Here is a 24,929-nt window from a genome sequence, read left to right as displayed (position 1 = left end):
CTGGCATGTGAGTTCTGTGTACTATAGGGAGATTGTATCAGTTCGCCAGAATAAGGTTCATTTAGTAGCAATTCAGTTAAAATCCCAAATAAAATGAATAATCCACAAACAAAGCAAAGTGAACTAACCTGTAGCTTTCCAATTAACAAGGGGAAAAAAAAAAAAAAAATGCTACTAGATCTCTTATTGCAGAGTCACTGTAAGAAATAACGCACTAAGTGGTATTAATCGACTTTTGTACAGTTTCTGACCGTGCCAGTTTGAAGTGGGAAATGCTACAATTTGCACAAAGCCCAGACAGATTGATGTCCAGTCCTTCGGCGGGCGGTCGGACTCGCGGAGCGCGGGCGGCCCCGCGCAGCCCCCGCGCCCTTGGTGTCGCACTGCCACCTGCCGGCCGCGCGCGGCAGCACCGCTTTGTCCTCGGGCACGGACAAACATTGGACTCTGACCAAAATCCAACACTTCCCCGCGTTTCGCAACGTGTCCAGAGTCTGTCAGCGCGGACGTGAAATTATATGTATTTAACACGTAACTTCCACAGGCGCATCAGCTATGTTCGTACACCATATGATGCCACACACCCATTTTTCATTCTATTTAATACAAAAATTACCATGTCCACCTCCAGGAGACCCCAGTAGTCACATTAGATTGTAATACAGATGGATAGACACACATACAAACACATATTAGTACAAATGAATAGATGAAATCCATTCATTAGGCATAGACTGCATGTGTTGAGTAGCAATAGCAAGTGTTGCAAACATAGTCTTTAACTAAACAATATACAGTCTGATAGTAAAACATAAACTGAATATATACTAAATACCCATAACTCAATAGATAAACCATTTACTAAATACTATCTAAATATATTTCAGTTTTTCTTAAAGGCTCTCTTGCCCACAAGAACACATCGAACATGAATTAAAACCTAGGTCTATTAATTTTAAATCCCAGATTACTTTTCTGTAACTACTTACAAAATTAGATTTTTGTAAAATGTTGATTATGAGTGAACATCTTTCAAATAATAGCAGAGCCTTTGAAATCTGCTCTGATTGAAAGAAGCTGTGCAAATCTACTGACACAAAGAAGAAAAGATTTTATGTTATTCATTCCTCTGTTCTGTGGGAATAGGGAGCCCTACATTTCCCAAGTTGACCTAAAGAATTCCTGTCAATACCTGTGGCTGCCAAACATATGCACTATGATGCAATTTTTATAACAGGAAAGGTCCTCTACACATTTTTTGCACACATAGTGCACTAGGTTCAGGATATACAGTCCTATGGAACAAATATACTCTCTAGAGTGTTCTGTCAGCATGTGTAATTCTGGTCAGATGTTAACCTTGCTGAATATAACAAAATGCATTGCTTTAAATACACACACACACACACACGATTTACATTTTTATAGCTTATATATACACCAACTTTTCAGTGTCTTTGCTGCCAGTATGCACACAGATAAAAGAAAACATTAATGTGGATTAAGGTACTAAGAATTTATCAACATCAAACCACCAGTGTTTTGCCTTCTACCCTTCTGAACCATAGTCAATAGATCTAAATATTTTACTGCACCCTGGCCAATTCATTGTTTGATGTTTAAAAACTCAAACAGAATCAAAGAAAATTTATTAAATTTCAGCCCCCAAATGAGATACTATTAGCTTTGAAAGTCAAGTTTAACCGCGATATTGATGATTCTCTTTTTTCTGTGACAAAATTCACAAGGGAAATCCCTATGTCAAAGTACAAAAGCAGATTGCTAATACTAGGGGGAAAAAAACAATGTATAAGCAATGTAGGTATAATACATACACAGTACAGACAGTAGAAGTCCTTTTAACCCTATTAGTTTCAAACTCTCCATTTCGGTATTGAGGCCTGACATTCACTGAACAATAAAAAATAAAACCCATTTTTTAAAATGGCTGCATTTTGATAAACATATGCCATTAATACCACTGTTTCAGAAAAGTACATATTAGCTTCTTAAAGATTATGATATTTGACAGGAAGATCACAACCAAAAAAAACCAAACACAACATTTTCTGTTTGCAAATACTTAGATTGTAAAGAGTAAATCTCATTATCAATATGCATACTGAGAAATACAAAATTAAGGCAGACTTTTCCTTTGAAAAATACTCACAGGGATTCAGGAAAAAGAACAAAACACTGGGTGCATACTGTACAAATATCATTACATTGTTTCACTAGAAATGAAAATAATCTTCGAGTTGGCTACCTGTTAAAAGACTGGAAAACTACAATGGCCATGCTTACACAGAATCATGCTACATAGACTATACTTGTACAAAATCTTAATTAAAAACTAATTTAATAACTTCTGTCGATTGGCTTTTTGAGATCCAGAAATATAATGACAAGAGTTGGGAAACTGAGTTTATTTCCTCATTTTCTAATGGAGCAAGCACAACACTCACAGACTGACTTACATTAGAGAACTATGATGCAAAGGTCAAACTGGTAGTTTTATTTTTTTAAAAAAGAGGGGGTTTTTTTTGGAAGCTTGACAGCCAGGAAAACCATCCTATGTAGTTTAGCTTTAAGATGCAACTTTCAGAGCTTTTTTTGTATTTAACGACATTCTTTTTTATATATATACGAACTCTAAAGCAAGGCTATTTTGTCTGAGGCGTCTCCTTAGGCTAGAGATATAATGTTAAAATCTAAAAAACCTAATCAGCTAATCAAGCTTACTACAATGATTAAAAATGTCTAAAGCCAGTTCCACTTCCCTATACTCTAAAATTAATATAGAGAAAAATTATATAAATGTATATTTATCCAACATTAGTGAAGATTCTGGTTATTTCTGATTTTGGTAAACATAATTTTAGCTGCAATGGTGAAAAGTTGCTAGAGTGATTTTATACTGAATATAGTTAAGTGCTGTGACAGTGTGTAGCTGAGTATGATCCTTAGATTTTTCAGTTTAGCCATACAGAAATACTATCCAAAACCAGGTAAAATCACACATAGATCCACACAACTCTACTACAATACTCATAATATTTTAAAACAAAGGGGTATAGTGACTTATGATGGTGTTTAACTTTTTAATTAATTAAGACAGCAACAAAGAAGACAAGACTATAGCCACTCAAATTAAAATCAATAAAGTATTCATTAATTCAGATCAAAGCTGAAACTGAATAATAAACTGAAGTTACGTTATTGACTGAACCAAGGTGTAGAATTTGATGGGCTAATTCTGCACGTCCAAAAATTGACTTCAAAATTTTCTGCTGATTCAAGATAACAATAGCTTTGTCCACAGACCACTTCTGGGCTCACTGTGGTTTTCCTCTACACAGTTCGAGCCAGTATGTCTTATGCCAATAGAGATATGGTACTAAACGCTAGCAAGTTGCAAATGGTATTAGAATGTGCCTAGGCCTTCCTAATGTCTGTGCCCAGATACTGTCTGACTGGTACAACAAACCTGAGATTTTAGTTTCTATTTTGTGCCTAATTCAATGGTTTTTTATTATGAAAATAAGATAATTTATGGATATAAATTTCACCATGTAAATTTTATAAGTTCGAAGTTCACCAATTCTACTTTAAAAAAATACTATTAGAGAGTAAAAACTTTGGGCTTATTATACGTTCATTTCCTGATACTTTTTTAATAGCATATCATCTGCAATTTAAGTAGCAGCAGAACTACAATGATGCAGTGATATGGTGATAAGTGAATGGCAAACCCTGATTTAATCTATTTTATTTGAGATGACCATATTACTGATATAACAGAAGATACAAATACACAAATCATTCTAGAAGAGCGAAAACAAAATGGTTTCTACCATACTGCTATGTGTTCTGCATACGATATATAAAGGACAAAAATGGTTTTAGAACTTTTTAGAACAGAAGAAAGCAGTTTGAATGCAAACCACATCTTAGTCTTAACCACAGCCTTGTAAGTATGTGACTGATTTAGCCACATGGTGTCCATACCTCCAGCGCAGCATGTACAGTGGAGGCCATATTACACAAGTTAAGGACACGCACGTCTAGTGAACATGGTCCTTTGCCTTCTTCAATGAGAAGTATTTTAACAGAAAACATTATACAGTAACTAAATGGAATGGGTAAGTCTTTGTTATAGTGGTATGAATTATCATGGAAGAAAAAAAAATTATATACATTGGTGGACAGAATTAAACCTTCATGAACACTTCTTATTTTTTTCATGTTTAGTTATGAATTATTGATTTTTTTTACTCTATACTAGAAAATACAAGTGAACATACAGGAAGGAAGTTGGACCAACAATAGTACTGAATAGTGCTGATAACAGGAGTTCTTCAACTAAATTGCCAATACAGGTTATTTTCTTAATGTTACTTCCCGATACTATGGGCTCTCTGGAAAACAGTGATCACACTTGAAGTATTAGCCCATTAAGGGAACACAGACCCCAAAAGATTTGATAAGGGATTTGGCACATGCAATATCCAAAGAAGTACAAACCACAGCACGCTGCTAGATCAAAGAGTCAACCTGTTATCATCAGTTGCTCAATAGACACCAGAGTCTGAGTGTGCTCCAAAAACAAGGAAATCACTTCAAAAAGTGTATATGCATATTGCTGAATGAAGGCCTATATAATCCTGGACAACATATTTTCCATCAGGATGTTTCAGCAATCAAGGATCACTCTAGAAGTAGAAAGAGACAAGTTTTGCACAGGTTAAACTGAAGGCATTTTAAATCAAACACCTGAAAACTGGAAAACTATTGCTGCAATTAGAGAGCAAATGAGGTGAACAATGATCTTGTGAACTAAACTAGTCAAATGAACTGCAAAAACACCCCTCAAACTTCTTTTATTTTCCTCAAGAAGGATGAAAACCAAACTACACCAAAACACATTTTGCTTAGACAAAATAGTGTCTAATAGGAGGGAAAGGGAAAAAGAGTTACATGGTACAGCTGAATGGACACTTGTTATATGGTCATCACAATTAGGTTTGAGTACTCATTAAAGGCCAGCAGATTATTGTACCATCTTTCATCAAAAGAAGGAATATATCCTCAAGCCCAAGGGTCTGACTTCTGTTGGTAGTGGAGGTTTTAAGTTTTTCAACATACTTTGCTGTAGGTAGCCATAAAGTAATGTAATTAGGTATATCAAATATTTCACTAAATTGAAAAACTACTGAAAATTTCTGTATTAGCATACAGATTTAGAGACTATCCTTTCTGATTATTGTCATATAAATCTGCATTTAATTACAGAACAAGCCATTTCACCGGTGGTTTCTAAAAGAGCATTAATTTCTTCATAACACCATTTGTATAAGGAGACATATATCATATGAGATATCTCATATGAGATATGAGGTATGTCGTATCTCATATCTCATTATGATTATCTCAAACATCATAAAACTGATGTTTTCGGTGTGTTTGGCTCCAGATTAGTCAAGATTATGGAAATTAATTTTCAAAGCAGAGTACCATCCCAGACTTACTCATAAGATAATTCAAGCTTTCTCACATTACTACACACATACACTACACACTTTGTTGAATAAGATGTTAATTTGACCCAGTGGGGTTTTTTTTGCAAATGATGACCACTGCACCTGGGCTTCGCTGTGATTGCAAGATGTGCACTATAATACATTCCCTATGAATGGATTTCAGTGACCTTGGACTGAAAATGAAACTATGTCTGGAGAAAACAACATTTAATGTATTCAGTAGTTCCACAGTTCTCCAAACAATGATTTTTCCTTACTGAAGGCAAACTACACTAAAGTATTCAACCTTTAAAAAAAAAAAAAAAATTAAAAAAAAGCCCAACTCAACACAAACCAACCAACCAAAACAAACAAACAAACAAACAAAAAAAACAAACCAAAAAAACCAACAAAATATAAAGAAGAAGAAATATGCACCCTGAAATTAGTTATTTAGATATGTCTAAACTGAAAACAGTTAAGCACACGGATATGACATTCGGCAATGTCTTATCTTTACTTTGTCAAGGTTTCTAAATCCCTCTTGAGCTGGAGTACCATTTTTAGCTTGGCTAGGTCAGAATGACACTGAACAATATGAGTGATGACACACAAGACAGCTATATGGACAGAGTTGTCATCAGCAAGCCAGCTGTGCTAACACCTGTATGTCCTGCACAACTGATCTTTAGGAACACAGATCAAGACAGTCAGATTACTAGGGGAGAAAAAAAAGTCATTCATCAAACCCCGAAATTAAGAGGTACTAATCTGAGATTGAGGAGAGAAAGTAATATTTTTACTGCATTTTTTCTTAGCGCAGAGAAATAATAGCTTGTTTCCTACTATAAACTTCTTACAGGAATTATTTAGAATTTAAACAGTCTAATTCGGTTTCCTTTGTGATTTTTTGCACATGCCCACTGTTTCAATATGCTTCTGATAGGGCCAGTTTAGAATAACCCAGGGCCACAGTGATGGATAGACCTTGAGAACACAAGCAAGCTTCACTCTTAATGTTAGTTTGTCTAAACACATAGAAAAACCAGCTCTGGGTGTTTGATTAGGCTAGGAAAAATTTTAAGTTGAGATCTCTAAAACAAGAGCTTTTAAATTACTATTGAGATAACTAAATAATAACAATAAATAATAATAATAAATAAATAATATGATAGACTATAGATCCCAGTTAACTGAGAGAAATGTGGCTGACCACTATACCTACGTATATCAGGTCATATCTACTGGAGTCCAACTGAGGCAGCTAACTTAAGATTTATAACTGTTCTGTTCTTCCAGGGCCTGGTCAACTTGTGATCTTCTTGCTGAAGCCAACAACTATTAGCACTTATACTGTTTTTACTGATGTAGTCACCTGTATATGGACTTAAACCTTTTGTAAATTAATTCCTTGCAGGCTGTAAAACAGCCATTCTAAGGAAATGCTCTTGATTGCTATGGACCCCATCAGTAACAACAATCTAATGTTACAACCTTACTAATTCTCAAGTATTCAATGGCCTCACCCTGCCTCCAACTGTCTCTTCGTGCTGTATTAAAAAAAATACATCATTAAATCAGATAAAGAAAGATGTCTTCGTATTTTTTACAAGTATGTAACAGGATAGATGATACAGTATTTCTATTTTTTTCAACTGATAGAACCGTGGGGCTCAGAAATCATATACAGACAGTTTAGGGACATTTCAGACAAGACAACAGGAGTGGCAGCGAGGCAATGAAACACAACAGTGAAAGGATTTCAAGGCATGACTGCTGACAGGTCTGCATGGAAGCTGTTCTGCCAGCTGGCATAGGAACCTTTCAATCAGCAGAAATGAAGTGCACTACAGAAGTGAATGAAGAGTAATTTTTCTGACCAAGTGCCAAAAGGAAAGGAGCAAATTGGATAGATGCTTTGATCCCCAACCTGTTCTAAAATGTCAGAACACATAGGTTGCTAACTGGTATTACAAAAAATTGTGAGGACATGGTATTTTACCTGCTAAAATGGCCAAATCTTAAGCAGCCATGACAGGCTGAAAACTCTGACAGACTATAAAACTTGTCAAGATTTTAATAGTTAAGAGCACAAGGAGAAACAGAAACAATTTTCTGCCTCTGTAAAGGTTGACTTGCTGGGATAACTTCCAATAATGGTGTGTAGCAGAGGCTCAGTGTAGAGTACAGGGATATAGGCAGGTTGAAGAGGAGGCAGTTATAGCACTGTACTAGGTGCAGGGGCCCTGGTGCTGGCAACAGGGGCTGGAGGGCAGCCTCTGTAAGGTGGGACAAAGCCACTTCCAGCCACCACCAACAGACCACTGCAGGACACGGCTGAGCCCCACAGCCCTGCTGGTGGCCCCGCTGTGAAAATGAATTTCAGACTGGAAAAAGCACACCACACAGGGAGAGCAGGAGGGAAGAACAAGATTGAATATCAAAGTCAGAGAAGAAGTGGGGAGGAAATGCTTGAGCCACTGGATCAGGTATTTCCCTGTAGCCCCTGGAGAGTTCCACACCATAGTCCATGAAGGATCCCACAACAGAGCAAGTGGACAGTTCCTGAAGGAACTGAAAGTCATGCAGAGCTCATACTGGAGCAGGTATTCTTGAAGGTCTGCAGCCCACACTGGTTCAAGGAAACAGCATGAGGAGGAAGAAGTAACAGAGAGTAGTTACTATGGACTGACTGCAAGGCCCTCTATCTCAGAGCACAAGAGTCACGAGTACAGTTAAGCTTAAAAGGCTTATGTTTATTTTTTAACTGTTGTTGCAAACTCTCCAAACCTATTTTAATAAATAAAATAACTTCCCTAAGTAGACTATTTTACCTGTGACAGTAACTAGTATGCAATCTAGATCTCAACACTTGAGCTTTCTCATGCTATCTCTTCCCCCCATCCTGTTGAGGGGAAGTGAGAGAGCATCTGAGTGGGCCTCTGGCTGGTGCCCAAGGCTAACCCACCACAAGCACTCAAACGAAGAAGTAATACAAAGGGAAAGCTGAAGATTTTAGTAGAGATAGTGTAAAATGATTTCTTCTGCTGATGGTATTACTATAACTAGTACATCATTAACTATGCATGTTAAAGAATCTAGTTATAGAAAGTGAACAGATCTAATGTCTATTAATCTGTTTATACAAACCTGATATTAAGAAGTAAGAAGAAATTAATAAAGAGATATCAGCAATTATAAGAAGGGTGTATTTATAACAAAAATAATAACCTCAACTTTGTGAGAGGAAAGTGTTTCAAGAAATAATTTATTTTTCATACATTAAAAAAGGACTGCAGATGGATTCTAAAAAAAGACATTCACTTAAATGTTTTTTCTTTCTATTAGAAGACTTTTTAAGAAAACTCTTTATGTTTGAACTTCAAGTAGATAGCAGTTCCTCTTGGAACTCTTTCATTAAAAATTATTTTATGTCTGTTATCATTTTTCTATTACCTTTTGGTCATCTTCAATATTTTGAAAATAAAACTGAGCCAAACCAATATCCTCTTGAGGTCTTTGTTTGACCTTGGCTATATTCTCCTGAGGTTTTTTAATTTGTTAAAACATTGATTTGCATTTAGATATTTATCCATACTATTTTGATGGTTTAAGATAAAGAAAGATCTCTCATTTTAATGATATCAAGAACTCTTGTGCAAATAATTCAGCTCCAGGAGAAGGATAAATATAGCTAATGTGACGAGATCCAGGATAGACAAAAAATAACCTTTCAAAGAATATCTTGTAATTTATGAAGAACATGGAACTAGATGCTAAAAATATTTTCTCTCTTAGTGTATGCAGTGCTCAAATTCTTCAACATTTATGCTCCATAAATATCTGTGATGGTTATAAAAGGTGGCTCTCAAATGGTCTTGAAAGAATCATTCTGTGCACAAGCATGGCCAAGCACTTTTTGACTTAGTCAAATGTATGATACGAGAATTTCCATCCAGGCACAGCAGGGGGCAGAAAGTGGTGTAAACGATCCCTTGTACAGAGATTGTTTCCTTCTGCTCTGATTCTTCTTGTTTTGTTTGCTGAATGCTACACCCAGGTATGCCCAAAGGCAGATTTATCTAGTACCTGTATTGCTGCCTTCTGGAATTCTTATAGGAATAGAGTTAGAAAAGAATGAGGCCACTTTAATGGATCAGAGAATCCATTAAAGATACTGTCTTATCCTCAGTCCAACTAAGATTACTAAGGATGTCTATAAAATCCCCTTGATGTCTATAGGCAAAAATTTAGAATTATGCATTAATAATACAGATTCTGCAAGTGATGCAGTGGAATTTTCTGGATATTTGTTCATGAATATATCAATGTAGAAATACTACAATCTTCAATTTCAAACTCTCATACGTATAACTGCAGCTAACTGTAATACACATTCAACTCCAAATGATTCTGAACTTTATCCATTTTCTTTTCATTTCTTTTTTGAACATAATAGCAGGTTCCAGAATTTCTAGTGGAGAAAAGAGAAGTTTGGGCTTCCTTTACTAGTATTCCATCCACTTCATTATGCTCTGATTATTCACTGTATGAGAAACCCTTTAAGAACAACAGTGTAAACTTGATAGTTTACACGTAAGCCGTGTCCATTAACGCTAGGTAATTAGCTACCATTATGATGTAGGATTTACATTTCAGATATTTCCCAAACAAAGATCAATATCTTTTCCCCTTTGTTCTTCTAGGAGAAATGGTATGTCAAATTATGAATTATTTACAATCAATTTTTTTAGTTCCTGCTGAAAGGAGTATCCTGTCATATCTAATTCTTATGTTTTCCTCATTCTCTAGGTTGACAAACCAGAAAGGATAAATTATTCTGCTGCTCAGTAATATGCTATTTGGGCTTAACAACTGTGTACATCAAAAACTAAGAAGCAGATGTGGTAACTAAAATTTTCACAAAAAGACGGCTGTTTCTTGATCAATTTACTGCATCAGGATAATCACTACTAAGCATGTGACCTTATCTATAACCTTTCCCCAAAACACTTCAGTCCTTATGCATATAACAGCATAGCTTTCAAAATAAAAATGTAACTTTGCAATCCAGAACAATAAATTCTCAATGCCAAGAACTGCATTTGTTACTGCAAAAACACAGCACTTTTTGCATGGCATACATTTTAGGCTTGAAAGAAGCCACTACGAAAAAGGAGGGGGTACAAAGCAAGACAGTCTCTACCAGCAGTTTGCTGCAGCTAAAACACAGTTTTAGGCTCTGTCATTTTCCGTGAACATTAAAGCAAAGAGAAACTCGAAAAAGGCATCTGAAAATTAAATTAGCAACACTTCTGGTGAACACAGAAACTAAAATAAGGAATAGATTGCCATGTTGCTGAGAATTCAAGATGTTATAAGGGAAATTAACACTCCAAGGTAATAAAAACATTCTGCTCTGTGTTGCTCTAGACTAAAAACAGTTATAAAAAACCTAACCTTTACAGCTACAGTTAAAAACAGTCATTTCTACCAAATAATTAATATATACAGCTTTGTTGGACTTTCAAAAATACTAAACCGGGGAAGTCACTTAAGATTATTACTCAATTTAAAACTGTTTTTAAAAATTATCATTAAAGTTTTTGACTATAGGTTACCACTTATTTTTTTATCTTCCTTATTTTTTTAATCATATATCAAAGATTAAACCAGCAGGCACAAAGGCTTTATAGCCACCATGTATGAGACTGCACCAAATGACCGCTGCCTTACACAGTAGAGACTTAACTCCACAGCAATTGCCTTGGATATTCAATAGTCTTCACTTGGTAACCAGAAATTGTGCTCTCAGTGATTAAGGTTAGGATAGTGGATTTTGTAATAAGTTTTATATTAAAAACAATACGGTTTTGTAGTGCAAAAATGCATTTTATTTCACTAAATCTGAATATTTTTTTAAGATAAAAGAAGTTGGAAGGTTGAAACAAACTCTAAGGAAAGGAAGGTGCTTTACAACAATTTCTACTTTCCTCCTTCCTTGAGAATAAGCAGTTGTAAAACTTTGATACATTTGGAAACACAAACCAGAGGGATCACTTCAGATTCTTACCTTATGAAGAGTGGCTTCCGCAGCTTTCATATGACTAATGATCAATTCTTTGTCTCTATTACAAGGAAAAAAAAAAAGTAGCTTATAGAACTGAAGCTCTACTAACTTAGAAATTAATTTTCTGCTATTTTTTAACTATCACAGCTTTTCAAGTAATTGTTGATAACTCAAACTGTTTGTTTTCATCTCTCCTTTTTACATCTCCAATGTAAACCCTAAAAAATAGTTAATCCACCACTATTTGGCATGGTGAATGTTCTGGATTACCAATTAAACCAGTTGTAATTATAGGCATATTAACAAACAACTATCATGCTCGTGGAGAAGAAATATGCAGTTTTAGATATAAGGAGCACGTTGAAAGGAGGTCAGGCTTTAGCAGGAAGAGAATACATTCTCATATATTTCTAAAAGAAGTTCAGTCAAGGATCCTATCCTTACAAAAGGGAAGTTTGGAGAATGAAACAATACTCTTACACCTTTTTGTAGAATAGGCAAGAAAGACAGTTTTCATCAGTTATTTTGCCATAAAAAACCTTGGTCTCAAATGACAATTGACAGAAGTAGAATTGAAGTTGCATAATACCATATGACTACAGAGAAAGGACAGCATGACCACTAAACACCATAGGAATTCAAAAGGGATCCATGCCAGAAAAGCTGATATACCTTAACATTCCAGGACTGCCTTTTATTTTGCCAGCTATGTGAATATTTTGTTTGAGCTTTTAAAGCACCCAAACCAGAAGTCATAGAATCAGAATCATTTAGGTTGGAAAAAACTCTAAAGGTCATTGAGTCCAACCATTAACCCTGAACTGCCAAGTCCACCACTAAACCATGTCCCCTGGGGCCACATCTACACGTCTTTTAAATACCTCCAGGGATGGGGACTCCACCACTTTCCTTGGCAGCCTGTTACAGTAGTTGAGAACCCTTTCAGGGAAGAAATTTTTCCTAATATCCAATCTAAACTTCTTGGCACAACCTGAGGCCATTTCCTCTTGTTCTATCACTTGCTACTTGGGAGAAGAGACTGACTCCCACCTCACTCCAACCTCTGTTCAGGTAGCTGCAGAGAGGGATCAGGTCTTCCCCTAGACTCCTTTCTTCCACCCAAACCCATGGCATTTTTCTCCATGGAACGACTGCTGCTTTCTCATTTCTTGATTCATATCTTAACAGCAAATACAGAAAGGTGGCCAGAAAAGTAGGATTGGCTTTTACACTCCTAATAAAGCTGTCACATAGACTTTTCTCTTCTTAGGATCCTGCTTTTCTTTGGACTAGACTGGCTGGGTACTTGTCTTCTGGCTGGAGTTAAACTACGACACACAGAAATTACCAAAAGACTACTAAATTTCTGTCATGTTCACTGTTATCAGACACATTTATTAATATTGCTTCCTACTCTGGAAGAAAGTGGAAAGAACTGCTGGCCACCACTTCAAGAAAATCAAGATAGCCATTCTCAGAATGAGCTAGCCATCTTGCTGTCCTTAAAGCTCTGCAAAACTTTAGGAAAGAAGTTGAAAGACACCCATGCGTTGCTCACAATCACTCAGGTTATGGAATAGGTATTAAAATATTATTTTCCGAATAAAAGCAAACTCTTTTTCGCCTACTTTGCTTATGTTCCAATGCGGAAAAAAAATTGTTATTAAGAGTTGTAAAACAATAAATGGTATTGGAGCTTTCTTAATCAATATTCAACCACTTTATACAGAAACAAAGTCAACTTTAAAACCACTGCACATTAAAATAACCCTTTCTGAATACAAGAATGACCACAGGGAATGATCCTTACTAGAGGGCATAAAATAGACTGGGGCAGGGTGAAAAGGGGTACAGAACAAATTTCAGAACAAATCCTTCTTCAGGTCATATCTGCTTTGATACACTCATATCAAATAATATTTGTCATTTTAATTAGGTTGCTAAACATTTCACTTATAACTATATTAATTACATTATTTCACTGCTGTGTAAAACCCTTAAAGCTTCTAAGCTATTATTCTCAGAGGTCAAATGAACCTCAGGTATAATGAGAAATTTTAATTTTAAATTGGACTTTTTTTAAATCTTAGCCATGGACCAACAATATTCAAAGTGCATACTACAATAAAAGTAATAGGTAACAAAGTCTGAAAGGATTTATAATTTTATCTGACTATATAACTGTAAGGGGTTAGTAACAACCTCATTCAAGTCAAAGAACACCTTTTGACTATCAATCTTTTCAAGATTGGTCCCTGAACATTTCCTTCCATTCTTCAAGTTATGGTATAAAGAAGTATGGGGTTTATGTCTAAATCCAAAACTCTCTGAATTCAGCACAAATATCTATCCTGTTCTACAGACAAGACTAGGTCCAAAACAGGTTTCGGCCCCTTTGGCAGCTAAGACCAGTCATCTAGCTGATGTTTCTGTATTTATTATAAATAAATTGTATCTATTTAAAAAATGACATGAAAATAGAGAGAACAAACAATCGTTTCTTAAATAAACAGAATATTAAGGATCTGCCAAAGGCATGTTGTCAAGTCATTAAGATAATCAGCAAACAAAATGCTTATGGTATTTCAGGACCAAGAATCTGGAGCACTATTATGGGATAACTACAGAAAACATAATATCTAGTACCTTGAACTAAATCTAGTACCTTGAACTAACAGTTTTCTTTTTCAAAGACTATCCCTGAATTTCAAAGACAGATAGATGTACTTTTGTTTTCTAGCAATACATTAGCCAAGGCTAAAACCCTGTGCATGAAAGTAAGAATTGATCACTTGTCTGTTTTAAGTGATCTCCCCAAGGTCCCAGTGCTCACTTCGCTGCCGTGCAGAGGGCACTCTCTGCATCACGGATGCTCTTGCTCAGCCGACACTTGTCCTGCTCCAGCTGGGTAAGAAGTCTATTTTGCTGACGCAGAAATCGATCTCTTCTTCTCAGCTCCATTGTTGCCTCCGAGAGCCTCTGCAAGCAGACAGAAAACAGAGTTACTTGTCAGCCCAAATAATTAACTTCAGCTTATGCCATAGGCTATTAAACAAAGTGGAAAACAGACTGACTGTGAAGTAGATTTGGACCATTGCATACTAAAATCTTCTGAATTCTCTAGGTAAAACATTACTGACCCAGCGACTCCCCAGTTTGTAGTACATGGCCTATCTACAAATATGTTCATAAAATAAAGTGATTTTTTGATCAAGCAGGGACATATACTGTGCTACAGGTACTATATTTACAAAGATCAGATCTAAACACAATAGAAATAATCAAGAGTACACCATTAAAGAGCACAAAATATTCTCAATACTTATTTAAAATAAACATTACAGAAAAGAATTCACGAAGAAAGGGAATAAACAAAGAAGCATTTTTTTAAATATTCTACACTATTCAGAAATTTCAGGATTAAAAAAAGTATCTAATATTCTCTGTTAGTGCATCAAGTAAAATTTGGCACAATTCCTGCTAAGAATAGATCACTATTTAATGGTGCTTTCGCTACTTCAACATTAGCTTTCCAATATACAAAATAGTATGTATATTTTTTAACATTTCTCTCTGACTTAGAATTAACACAACATGCTTTAATCAATTCAGATTAATCCAATAAATGAAAAATAGCACACAGGACTAATTAATAAAGAACCTGTCTAGTTACTACTCCTTTCTGCTGGGATAAATCAATATATTTACAGACTGGAGTATTAATAATTTGATTTCATAATTTGCTAAATGTTACATTTTACTTAAAGCTGTTAATTGCCTTTTTAGAGAGAAATTATAACAGGTGGTTATAAACATGCTTTTACAAAAGGTGTATTTCCTGACATATTCTAAACGAATGTAGAAGAATAGAGAAGGCTGTATAATTGCAAGACTGAGCTCTTGCACCTTGTTTTCAAAATTTATGGATATGTTTTCTGCTCAAGTTCTGAGATCGCTCTGCATAATTTGTACTCAGGAGTATTTGCCCTGGACTGTGGAACATGCAGAAGATGTACTATGCTGTGGATATATATCAAGAACCGTATACACAAAAGGCTGGTAAAAATTTGGAGGACGCTGAGAACTCAACTAATCTGAAAAAATTAGAGACCTATCTAAGAGTCAAAGCTACTTCAAAAAACAACATGCTAGAGAAAATATCTACACAGTAATGAAGTACAGCATGAGACCGCAAAATAATCTGAAATCTGCTGATTGGTGTAAGTTTTCTTCACACATTTCTAAAGTCAAAAAAGCATCCAGTTATTTCAACGTTGTATTTTGAAGGTACAGCACTGCTACCTAAACTGTCTGTTCAGCAATTTACAAAATCTAGGCTGAAATTAATCACAGCTGTAATGAAAAAAAAAAAGGCAATCAGAAGTTTATCTAAGAAACTCTAACCCCAGAAATGCTAATATTTTTCTTGCTCTAATGACCCCGGGTTGAATTACTCTATTCTGACTCTTAGGTCATTATTTTCAATGAACACTTGATATTTTTCACCTAAAAAAAAAGATAAATACACAGATATCATTCATCCACTCCACAAAGATACCCAAAACTAGTAGTGTTGCTTTCAGAAATTCTACCCTAATGCCACTGGCAGCTACTAAAGCCATGTCTGAACAGCTGAATTAGTGAATTATCAGATTTTCAGAAAAGTTTTTTCCGAGGAACAAGATGTTGATTAGCATGGATAATGGGAGCCATCTTTAATTTAAAAATAAATAACATTATATTGTTCCATTTATTGTGTTTTGTGTTAACTGTTTGCTTGCTTAAGTTAGCACTGAGGATAAAGTTGTGAAAACCAAGTCAAGTCTACCCTCTGCCCACATTCCAAGCTTTTGACAAACAGAAATTATTGAACAGTGAAGAAGGTCTCTGGTGCCAACACTTTGTTCAACCTACTTTTCCACCTGATCGAAAAACCTGTTTTTAAGATGACAAGGCTGAGCTTTGATGATTTAGAATAAATAATCCTGCTAATATTTTGATGCAAGAAATTTTTGATGTAGAGGCTGCTGGAACAGATTTTGGCTCCAAGATCCTAGTGGTCTAAGAGTGGAGAGACACAGGAAAAAAGGAACATTATGCATATTTATTTCAAGCTAGTTATGCTTCACAGGGGTTGAAGAGCTGTCTGCTCCCACGTAAAGCTTTCATCACTGACCACTCATCTATCATGTCCAGTCTTCGCAAACGAAGATTTGGGAAAGGTCTTTACCCTTCGAGCCTGTGCAGTGGATTTTTTAGGTGAGACACAGTGTGCGCTGAGCTGAGCCCACCCTTTAATCCTAAAGTTCATCTGCCAGGGCCGAGCGAGCTTGGACGGTGGCAGTGAGGTCCTCAGGACACTCATTCAGAGTGACATTCTCTTAGATGGATGGCCTTACAGGGCTGACGAGTTCCATCTGCCTGGGGGAGTTTCCCTGACCGGGAATCGAACCCGGGCCGCAGCGGTGAGAGTGCTGCATCCTAACCACTAGAGCACCAGGGAACACCACAATCACTGACCACTAATGGTGAAGAGATCCACTAGGTGTCAAAATCTTCTGAGAGCTGCTAACTAATCTAGGTTACCCATTGCAAGCATGGGCCTATTAATGAGGCAATAGCAGGGATGAAAGCATGAAGCCTAACTCTGTTAAGGGGCACGACCAGCAACCCACACTAACTGGTGATGAAGCAATATAGAAATGGTTAAATTAAGTATCTCACTGAACAGCAGCTTTATTATATTCAAAAAGAACACCATTATTTACAGAAATCTCCAAAGGATTAGGACTATCAGCAATACTTCAATATCTAAGCAAAATGGAAACTGATTTTAGCACTCCAAAAGCGGTTTCAGTAACTACTTGAAGCTTCTTGCTGCTATGGTTTGTTAAAGTCAAGCCTTGGAAATGCTCAAATACAGTGTGGAGTATTATAAAATAATAGCTGGTAAGCCTCTTTTTTCCCCTTCTTCAGATTGATCTAATTAAAACCCTTGATAAACTTTATGGACTCTAATATTTCCAGCTGAGTGACTGAAACCAAGAGGGTGTGCCTCAAGGCAGCAAGGCAACAATGATAAGCAGCAGGTTAGCCACTAATTTCTCAGCCAGGGTAGATTGTGAAAGTGTGATGTTCTGATATCCAAGAAAGTGTTCAGGAGAGAATAGGATAAATCAAGTTTAATAACTCTGCTCCTAATTGTTCCCTCAATGCTCCACTCTAATTACTTGGAGAACTCTCCTGACTGTCACCTGATATTAAGTTGTTGGAGGCTGAGTGTGGAGCAGTGAGATAATCAATAAACATTTAGTGGGGAGAAGAATGAAGATCCCGTTAAGCAGTGGGAACCTGCAGCACCCAAAGCCCTTCTGCTCATGAGAAAACCTATGGGAGAGCCATAGTGATTGCAAAGCAATAATCCAAAGCACTGGTTTTAGGCCTTGAGGCCTTTAGGCAACAGTACATTTGAGGAAAAAAGGTTAACACGGTCACCCTAATTACAGCCCATTTTCACATTCTTCATATATAAGCAAAGACAAGCCAATTAGGTAGAAAGGAAGATAAGGGAAGTTTTATTTGTATACTAATTAAACCCCTGATGAAATTAAAGGAAAAACATACAGCTCTGTAATTGTGTCTGAGAAAGGTCACTTCAGGTTCAGTTATCAGAAAAGCACAGCCTTGAGATATTTCACTTAATCCACAATATAGCCCTTATTTTGCCCCCCAGGTCTTAGTATTTACAAAAATAAGAAAATTTCAAAACCTGATAATGCATTTATCTTGAAATGTTTTCTGTGGACAATTACAACTGTTAGAAAGTTGAGGCTAAATATGATAAGAAGAATGAAGGTTTTAAAAACCTACTACGTCTGCACATAGTTCTGTGAAGATGCTGAGCTTTCACTTTCAAGCATAAGTGATTCTGAACCAACTCAGAAGCCAAACTCCAATTTATTAGCATTCTATAAAATGCCAGTTATCTGCTTAATTCAGATGTTTATGCATTCAGGTGCTAATTCAGACATCACTGTACTCCTTCCTTTATCATCTACCAAAATCTCATAGATCAGTTCAGCTTTCATCAGAACCCTTAGAAGGAGTTTCCTTTAGAGACATGTTAGATTTAGGCTTTTTTCCCTCCAAAAATTAAGCATGAAAAAACAGTTGTTGGAAAGAAACATTAAGCAACTGATAGCCCTGAAGAAAAATCTCACTGGATGTCTGTTTGTTTGGTCCTTCCACAAGTTCCCTTTAACAAGTTTAGGTTTTCCAGTGAGGAATCTTTTTATTCAAAACCAGTTACAAAAATAAATCAAAGCTTAACATTGTTTTTCTTTACACATAAAAAGGCACTCTATTTGAAAGATAACAGATGGACAAGCACTCCAGATGAATGATGACAGCCATACAGTTTAAATTCATGCAAAGCATGTGTGACACATTTATACTGAGAGCGCATTTTCCAAGATCACCTAAAGCTAGACTAAACTTCTCAGTAAATTAGATTTAAATTACATAGACACAATACAGAAGTATAAGATATGTAAATACACTGTAGTATGTGTATTATGAACTAATTTTGAAATTAGAGATTATCTCTTCCAGATGAAGTAGGTATATTTTCTATTTAGAGGCAAAATATTACTTTTTAAAAAATACATTCTGAAAGCTGTCCTACACACACAGCTAATAAAATTTCACAATGAAAAAAAGGTATAGAGAGTCTAGTCTGCATTCAGATTAAACAGACTTCCCATTATCCTTGTTGGCAAATATAATCTTCAGGATGGTCTCTGAGTGCGCCCCTCAAAAGACAGTCTACAAGTAACCTAGAGAAGTTTGCATCTTCAAGTGGTTCAAATTCGAAAGGTACAACAAGCTACATTAATATTTAATGTTAACCATGACTGCAATGCAAATCAAGTACAATAGCTCAAATTATACAGCTAAATTTCCACAGAATGTTTTCTGAAAAGAATTCTTACTTGACAAGAACAAAAAAACAAAGCTTCTTCTATTAGGAGGGAATTAAAAGTCTCAGGGGAAAAGTTCCATTGTAAAAAAAAAAAAAATTCATAACTGAGATTTCTCATCAATACTTTAAAAAACCCCCCATATCCAAGGCATACACTTAGCCCTGTGTCAGGATAAAGATGGATTTACACTTCTCAAATTGAACCTAAACTGCAATATCAACCGGACTCTCGGTGTGTTTCACAGCGGCTGCAGTAGTGTCTTAAAATGAACTCCATGTGGCCGATCTGCTCATGCAAGCACAGCTAACCTGAGGCTGACCACCCATGATATCCCTTCAAAAACAAATGCTTTCATATGCCCTTTAAACTTCTCAAGGAAAAGAAATATGAGTGCTCAAAAGGACACTTGAATGAGCTGTATCTGCTTTGCAGAAAAAAACAGTGATTTTTTTAACCTTTTTGCAACTGGATCCCCATCCTGACAGTAGCAATCTTTTCGTATGCTGGTATTGAGAGAAAGTACATACCGATGACTCTTCTCTGAAGTATGTGAGGCATGGAAGCAGTTAAAAATAGCTTACAGTTACAGTCTATCTAACAAGGTGCAAAACGGCTCTTCATGTCTTTGAAAGTGTCTTGTGTTAGGAGGTCACACAGCACTGAGGGGACTATTAAGCAAAACAAATACCAACTAGCACAATCATTTTAATAAATAACCAACAAAATACTGGTGAATGAAGGGATACTTGCAGACATATTTTCACATTTCTAATAAAATGTCAAATACAATCATTCATGACTGTTTCATATAAGAAACCCCCATAATACGGGAGCACAAATTATGGTTTAGCCAAATCAGTATCAGAAAAATGTCAAGCAATCAACCAAGGACAATTATGACTTAAATGACAGTACAGGTAGCTTTAAAAGCAGTTGTGATATGCAGCTACTGTACAAGATCCAGAGTCCAAGTATTAAGAAACGTTTCAATAAAAATTTATTTCGGAATGACTCAATGGATGGGATGGAGAAAATGCACACATTTTCATTTTGCAAGAGATTTTACTTACAAAAGGCACTTGAAATTTGAGGCACGCACATTGTGAAAGAAAATGGCATTACCTATGTATGTCTAGACAACCGTTCATTTATTGACTGAAACACAGCTCTCAGACATCCAAGTAAGTTTAGGTACCACGAGCATTTTACCTGCAGTGGTTGAGGATGGATTACAGTGCCTCAAAGACTTATAGCTAGGTTTAATATCTCTTTGCTACCATCAAACACTTCTCAAGAGAAAATCTATTCTGATCAACAAGAAAGGAATATATTTTTCAACTGTATTAGCTCAAGATGTTTAGCAAAGTATGACCGAAAGCGCTTTATGAAGTCATCGAGCTGTGTATGTTTTAAAGTTATTGTGAATTAAACCAGCTTACTAATTTAACCACAGTAGTTCTTCCTCAATAATTCCACATAATAACACCTCTTCCAGAAGAGACATCCTGTGTTCACTCAGCTTCAAAGTACAACTAAACAAAACTTTAAAAGTTTTTATGGGAAGTAATCAGAAAATATAAACCACCCACACATAGGTTAGACCCTCATGGACTGTTGAGAGACACCCTTCTGAATACCAAGATGCACTGGGCCCTTCAAACATACAGTAATCTAAACAGAGATAATAAATAAGATCTACTTTTAAACTACATTTTGGAAAATGTTGAAGTACATGATAAAACTTATGCACATGATAATTTAGAAATTTTTATCAGCTTCTAAGCTAAGCAAATTACATTAGAAGGATGCCTTTGATCTTTTTAGATTTTTTGCTTTTTGTAGATTTTAGAAGTAATTGTGTAGTAAATGTAAATTTTAATGTAGCTGTATAGTCTGTCATAGTTTAGAACACTTCAGAACAGTAGGTTACATTCACTAAACCCTTTTTCCCCATTTCATGTCAAATTCTCTAAATTCTTCAGGCACGTTTAGACTTCTTTTCAAGGTTGATTTGTAGAAAAAACCTCTGTTTAAGATAGGCCTGAACAACTAGATACCATGGTAGTCAAAGCAACCTTCAAGCCCAGAACCTTGGAGAGGCTCCAAAGGACAATACATGCTGTGAAGAAGAGGAAGATGATGCCAAAAGGGATCTTAAGACTCCCAACTCAAATTCCAAAGAGGGATGCTGGGGAGGAACTGGGGGGGTGGATAGTTCTGGGATTGGATGGACAATACTATAAAATTGTAGAACCACTGCCTGAGGCGCGCATATCTTGTCCATGCTCTGCAGGCCAGGAGGCCACCATTAAAGACCTTGTGATGTTTTCACTCTAGGCCTTCCTGGAGACCAGCTTGAAACCAGGAAGGAACTAGGAAGGTGAACACAGAAGTATTCCATGCTATTCCTTTACGTAACTTGAGGTATAAATAAAGCCAGCAGGAGGGACCTTGCTCCCTTCCTTTCCGGCGAGGTTCGAGAACGGTGGGTCCCTGTCTCTGTCTGGCTTATCTGGAGCTGAGGCCTACAGCGACTGCTGTTATCTCCCACGCGTGAGGGGAGTGTGCTGGACCACGTCTAGCCATCCTGCTTCTTCAAAGGAAAGTGGTGAGATTTTGCTAATTTACCTGCAGTTGGCTGGTTGACTTGTTTGGTCTTTGTCCCTTTTTGTCCTTTTCCCTTCTCCCTCCCCCTCTCCCCTTTTGGGGAGCTATTTAGGATTTCTGGAGTTGTGGTGTGTAATATTCTCATTGTATATATCTGCCTCGTATGTAAAATATATATATATTTTTTGCTATAGCTTTGGCTGCTTAGGTCATTTTTTTTCTTCCCTCTCTGGGAAGCAGGTCCTTGTTGTCAATTTTCGGGGACTTGGCAGGAAGCCAGCTCGAAACTTGCACAGACCTGCTCTCTTTATCTTATCTCTGTACTAAATTTGCTTAGAGTATTTTTTGGCTTCTGATCTTAAAGCAACAGCATCACTGGAAAGCTGCAGAGAGGGATTATACCACCTTAATAGAACAAAAACAATTCTAGAAAAACTCAGGCTTTATCACTGTGAGTTTTAAGAATAATCCTTGAAGTTAAATGGAATAAAATTTTGGAATCACATGCATGTTGGCATGAGTACATGATCATTCACTACTTGTTCAATTTCTGACACACTACCTCAGGACTGATGTTTCTTTTTTCTCCCTAGAAATGTAAATTCCTCCCCCTTCGCACTACTTAACTCTCTACAACCACAGACTAGAAAAGATCCAGCCCTGCAGAAGCAGCAGATTTTCTGTGGTTTGGCAGTATCACGCCTTTAAATCAGATATATAAGTGCCATGGAAAGGGATAATCTCACTTTTTTTTCATTGTTACACTTCTCTTTTTACACCCTGGTAGACAAGCAGCCTTATAGTTGTTACAATTCCAAGATTTCAAAAAGATGGTTTACACCTGCTACTGCAAAAGAGGACTTTTCGGAACAGTCATGTACCTGTAAGTGAGGCACTAACTTTACAAGCAAACTCTGATGCTGCTTTGTAACGCTGCTCTCTGCAATACTGTTGCTTAATTTTGCTATACATTATCGAATTGTGCACACAGTATACAAGACAAAAACAAAAACAGCACTTAAGATTTTATCTTCACTTTACAATTGCTGCTATATCACATGCACATACAGAAAAGTATTTAGCTGGATTTCTATGAGGATACCATATATTGCACCAATTTCTTGCATTTCATTATAGCGTCTGTCGTCTGTCATAGCCTCAAACCACCTGTCTCCCATCATGTCCTACTGGTCTTAACGATCTTGCATTACCAGGGACATTTCTAAGCCCTGGAAGAGACTTTTTAAGTTCTCCAGAAATACCCTTGCATTAGATCTGTATCGCTCAATTTCTTTGGAACATTTCTAAACGTTAACAGTCAGTTAAAATAATTCAGGAAGAAGAAGAAACAACAGAAAAAGAATATTAACAATGACAACAAAATGGTACCTACAAACTAAATAATCACAGTTTCATTCCCATTGTTTATTTTTAAAGGCATACAATCTGAAGTTAGGGAGCATCTGGACACAGAGAAAAAGTCATTAGGGTCAGGCTGACTGACACACAGCTTCAGAAGCATATTTAAGAAACAAATATTACCGTACCCTAGCTATATTTCTTCTCTTCAGAACAGTTTCAAGAAATTTTCTAAATAGAACTTAAGGTTCAGTTAGTTCTGAGTAAGAAAATATACTGCCTGTGACCTCAATACACTGGTGGTCTCAGTTAAGCTTTTTTTACTGTTGTAGGTTATTCTGCAGTCATTTCTTGAAAGAGGTTGCTGCACAATTCCACCAGACATTAGTGCAATAATGTGAGCCATCACATTAAGGAGTTAGGGACAATGCCAAGAATGTCAGTTTGTGCCACACAAAGTTTTAATCTTGCTTCATCAAGATTTTTTTATCTTCTTTCATTAACTAATTAGACAAATCTTTTTTTTAACATGGCATTAACATTAATGTGAGCTTCACAAGATTTAACACTTTACACAGTTTACACTCAAATACTGCATTCCCCTTCAGAAAAGTTCTGACCATACTGTACATTCAGGTATGTGTTTCCATGTTTTGTTTTAATATCAGGCCAGCCACATCGTGCTGTATGAATTATCTGCAGGGAGAAAACACACATACTTGATTCTCTTTATCTCTTTTCTTTTTTAAACTTCAATAAAATAAGAAAGAATTGGTAAATAAGTAATTTTATACCAAAAGATCTGCTCTTTTATACAGGTTACTTTCTTCTTTCATCCATTAAAAGCTGGAGAGTAGTCTCACTAGCAGAAAGAACAGATAAAGTAAAACAAAATTTAACTTATAAAAAAGACAACTTCTAAATCATTCCACTGAAAAAGCATGGAAGATATATTATATCCCAATATTCAGCAAGGAGATCAAAGTGCTATAAAGATGTATTGATTGGATTCCCTCTGGGTATGCTCTGAGTCATACCAAGTGCCAACTGAGAACACACAGCTTAAACAAGGAATAAATTTCCCTGAGCTTGGCACACACAGATCCTGAAGGAGGTATGTTAAACAGTGACAGTGATAAATCACTGCAACTGTTAAACTGAATTATTATTTATACTTTTCTCTTTTGGTATGTTCCCTAACTGTAAAATAAAATGGCACCATGATGGTACAAAACTTGGAAAGTTGCCTGCTTCACCCACCTACAGAAGCAAGTGTAATAAACATGCCATATCATCAAACACATTGGGTGATACCACACAACCATTTATTTTAGTAAATTATTGTTAACTTTTTTTAAGAACACTTACTTCTTCATTCTCTCATCTCAGAAA

The 24,929-nt window shown here is 36.2% G+C and overlaps 1 protein-coding gene across 3 annotated transcripts in view; it reads right to left on the bottom strand.

Moving 5' to 3' along the window:
• CCDC171 (coiled-coil domain containing 171) overlaps positions 1-24,929 on the bottom strand; it is a 143,935-nt gene that overhangs the window by 37,518 nt on the left and 81,488 nt on the right. For all 3 annotated transcript variants that reach the window (XM_027634420.1, XM_027634421.1, XM_027634422.1), the window contains 2 exons: positions 14,423-14,568; positions 11,593-11,647 (listed from right to left, as the gene is read on the bottom strand). In XM_027634420.1, the coding sequence (XP_027490221.1) occupies positions 11,593-11,647; positions 14,423-14,568 (201 nt within the window). The remainder of the gene's footprint in view (positions 1-11,592; positions 11,648-14,422; positions 14,569-24,929) is intronic.

The sequence above is a fragment of the Corapipo altera genome, unplaced genomic scaffold (assembly GCF_003945725.1).
Source record: "Corapipo altera isolate COAL_440 unplaced genomic scaffold, ASM394572v1 61411, whole genome shotgun sequence".
Lineage (NCBI taxonomy): Eukaryota > Metazoa > Chordata > Aves > Passeriformes > Pipridae > Corapipo > Corapipo altera.
Note: the sequence above shows the minus strand (reverse complement) of the source record. Positions and strands in the feature narration are given on the sequence as shown.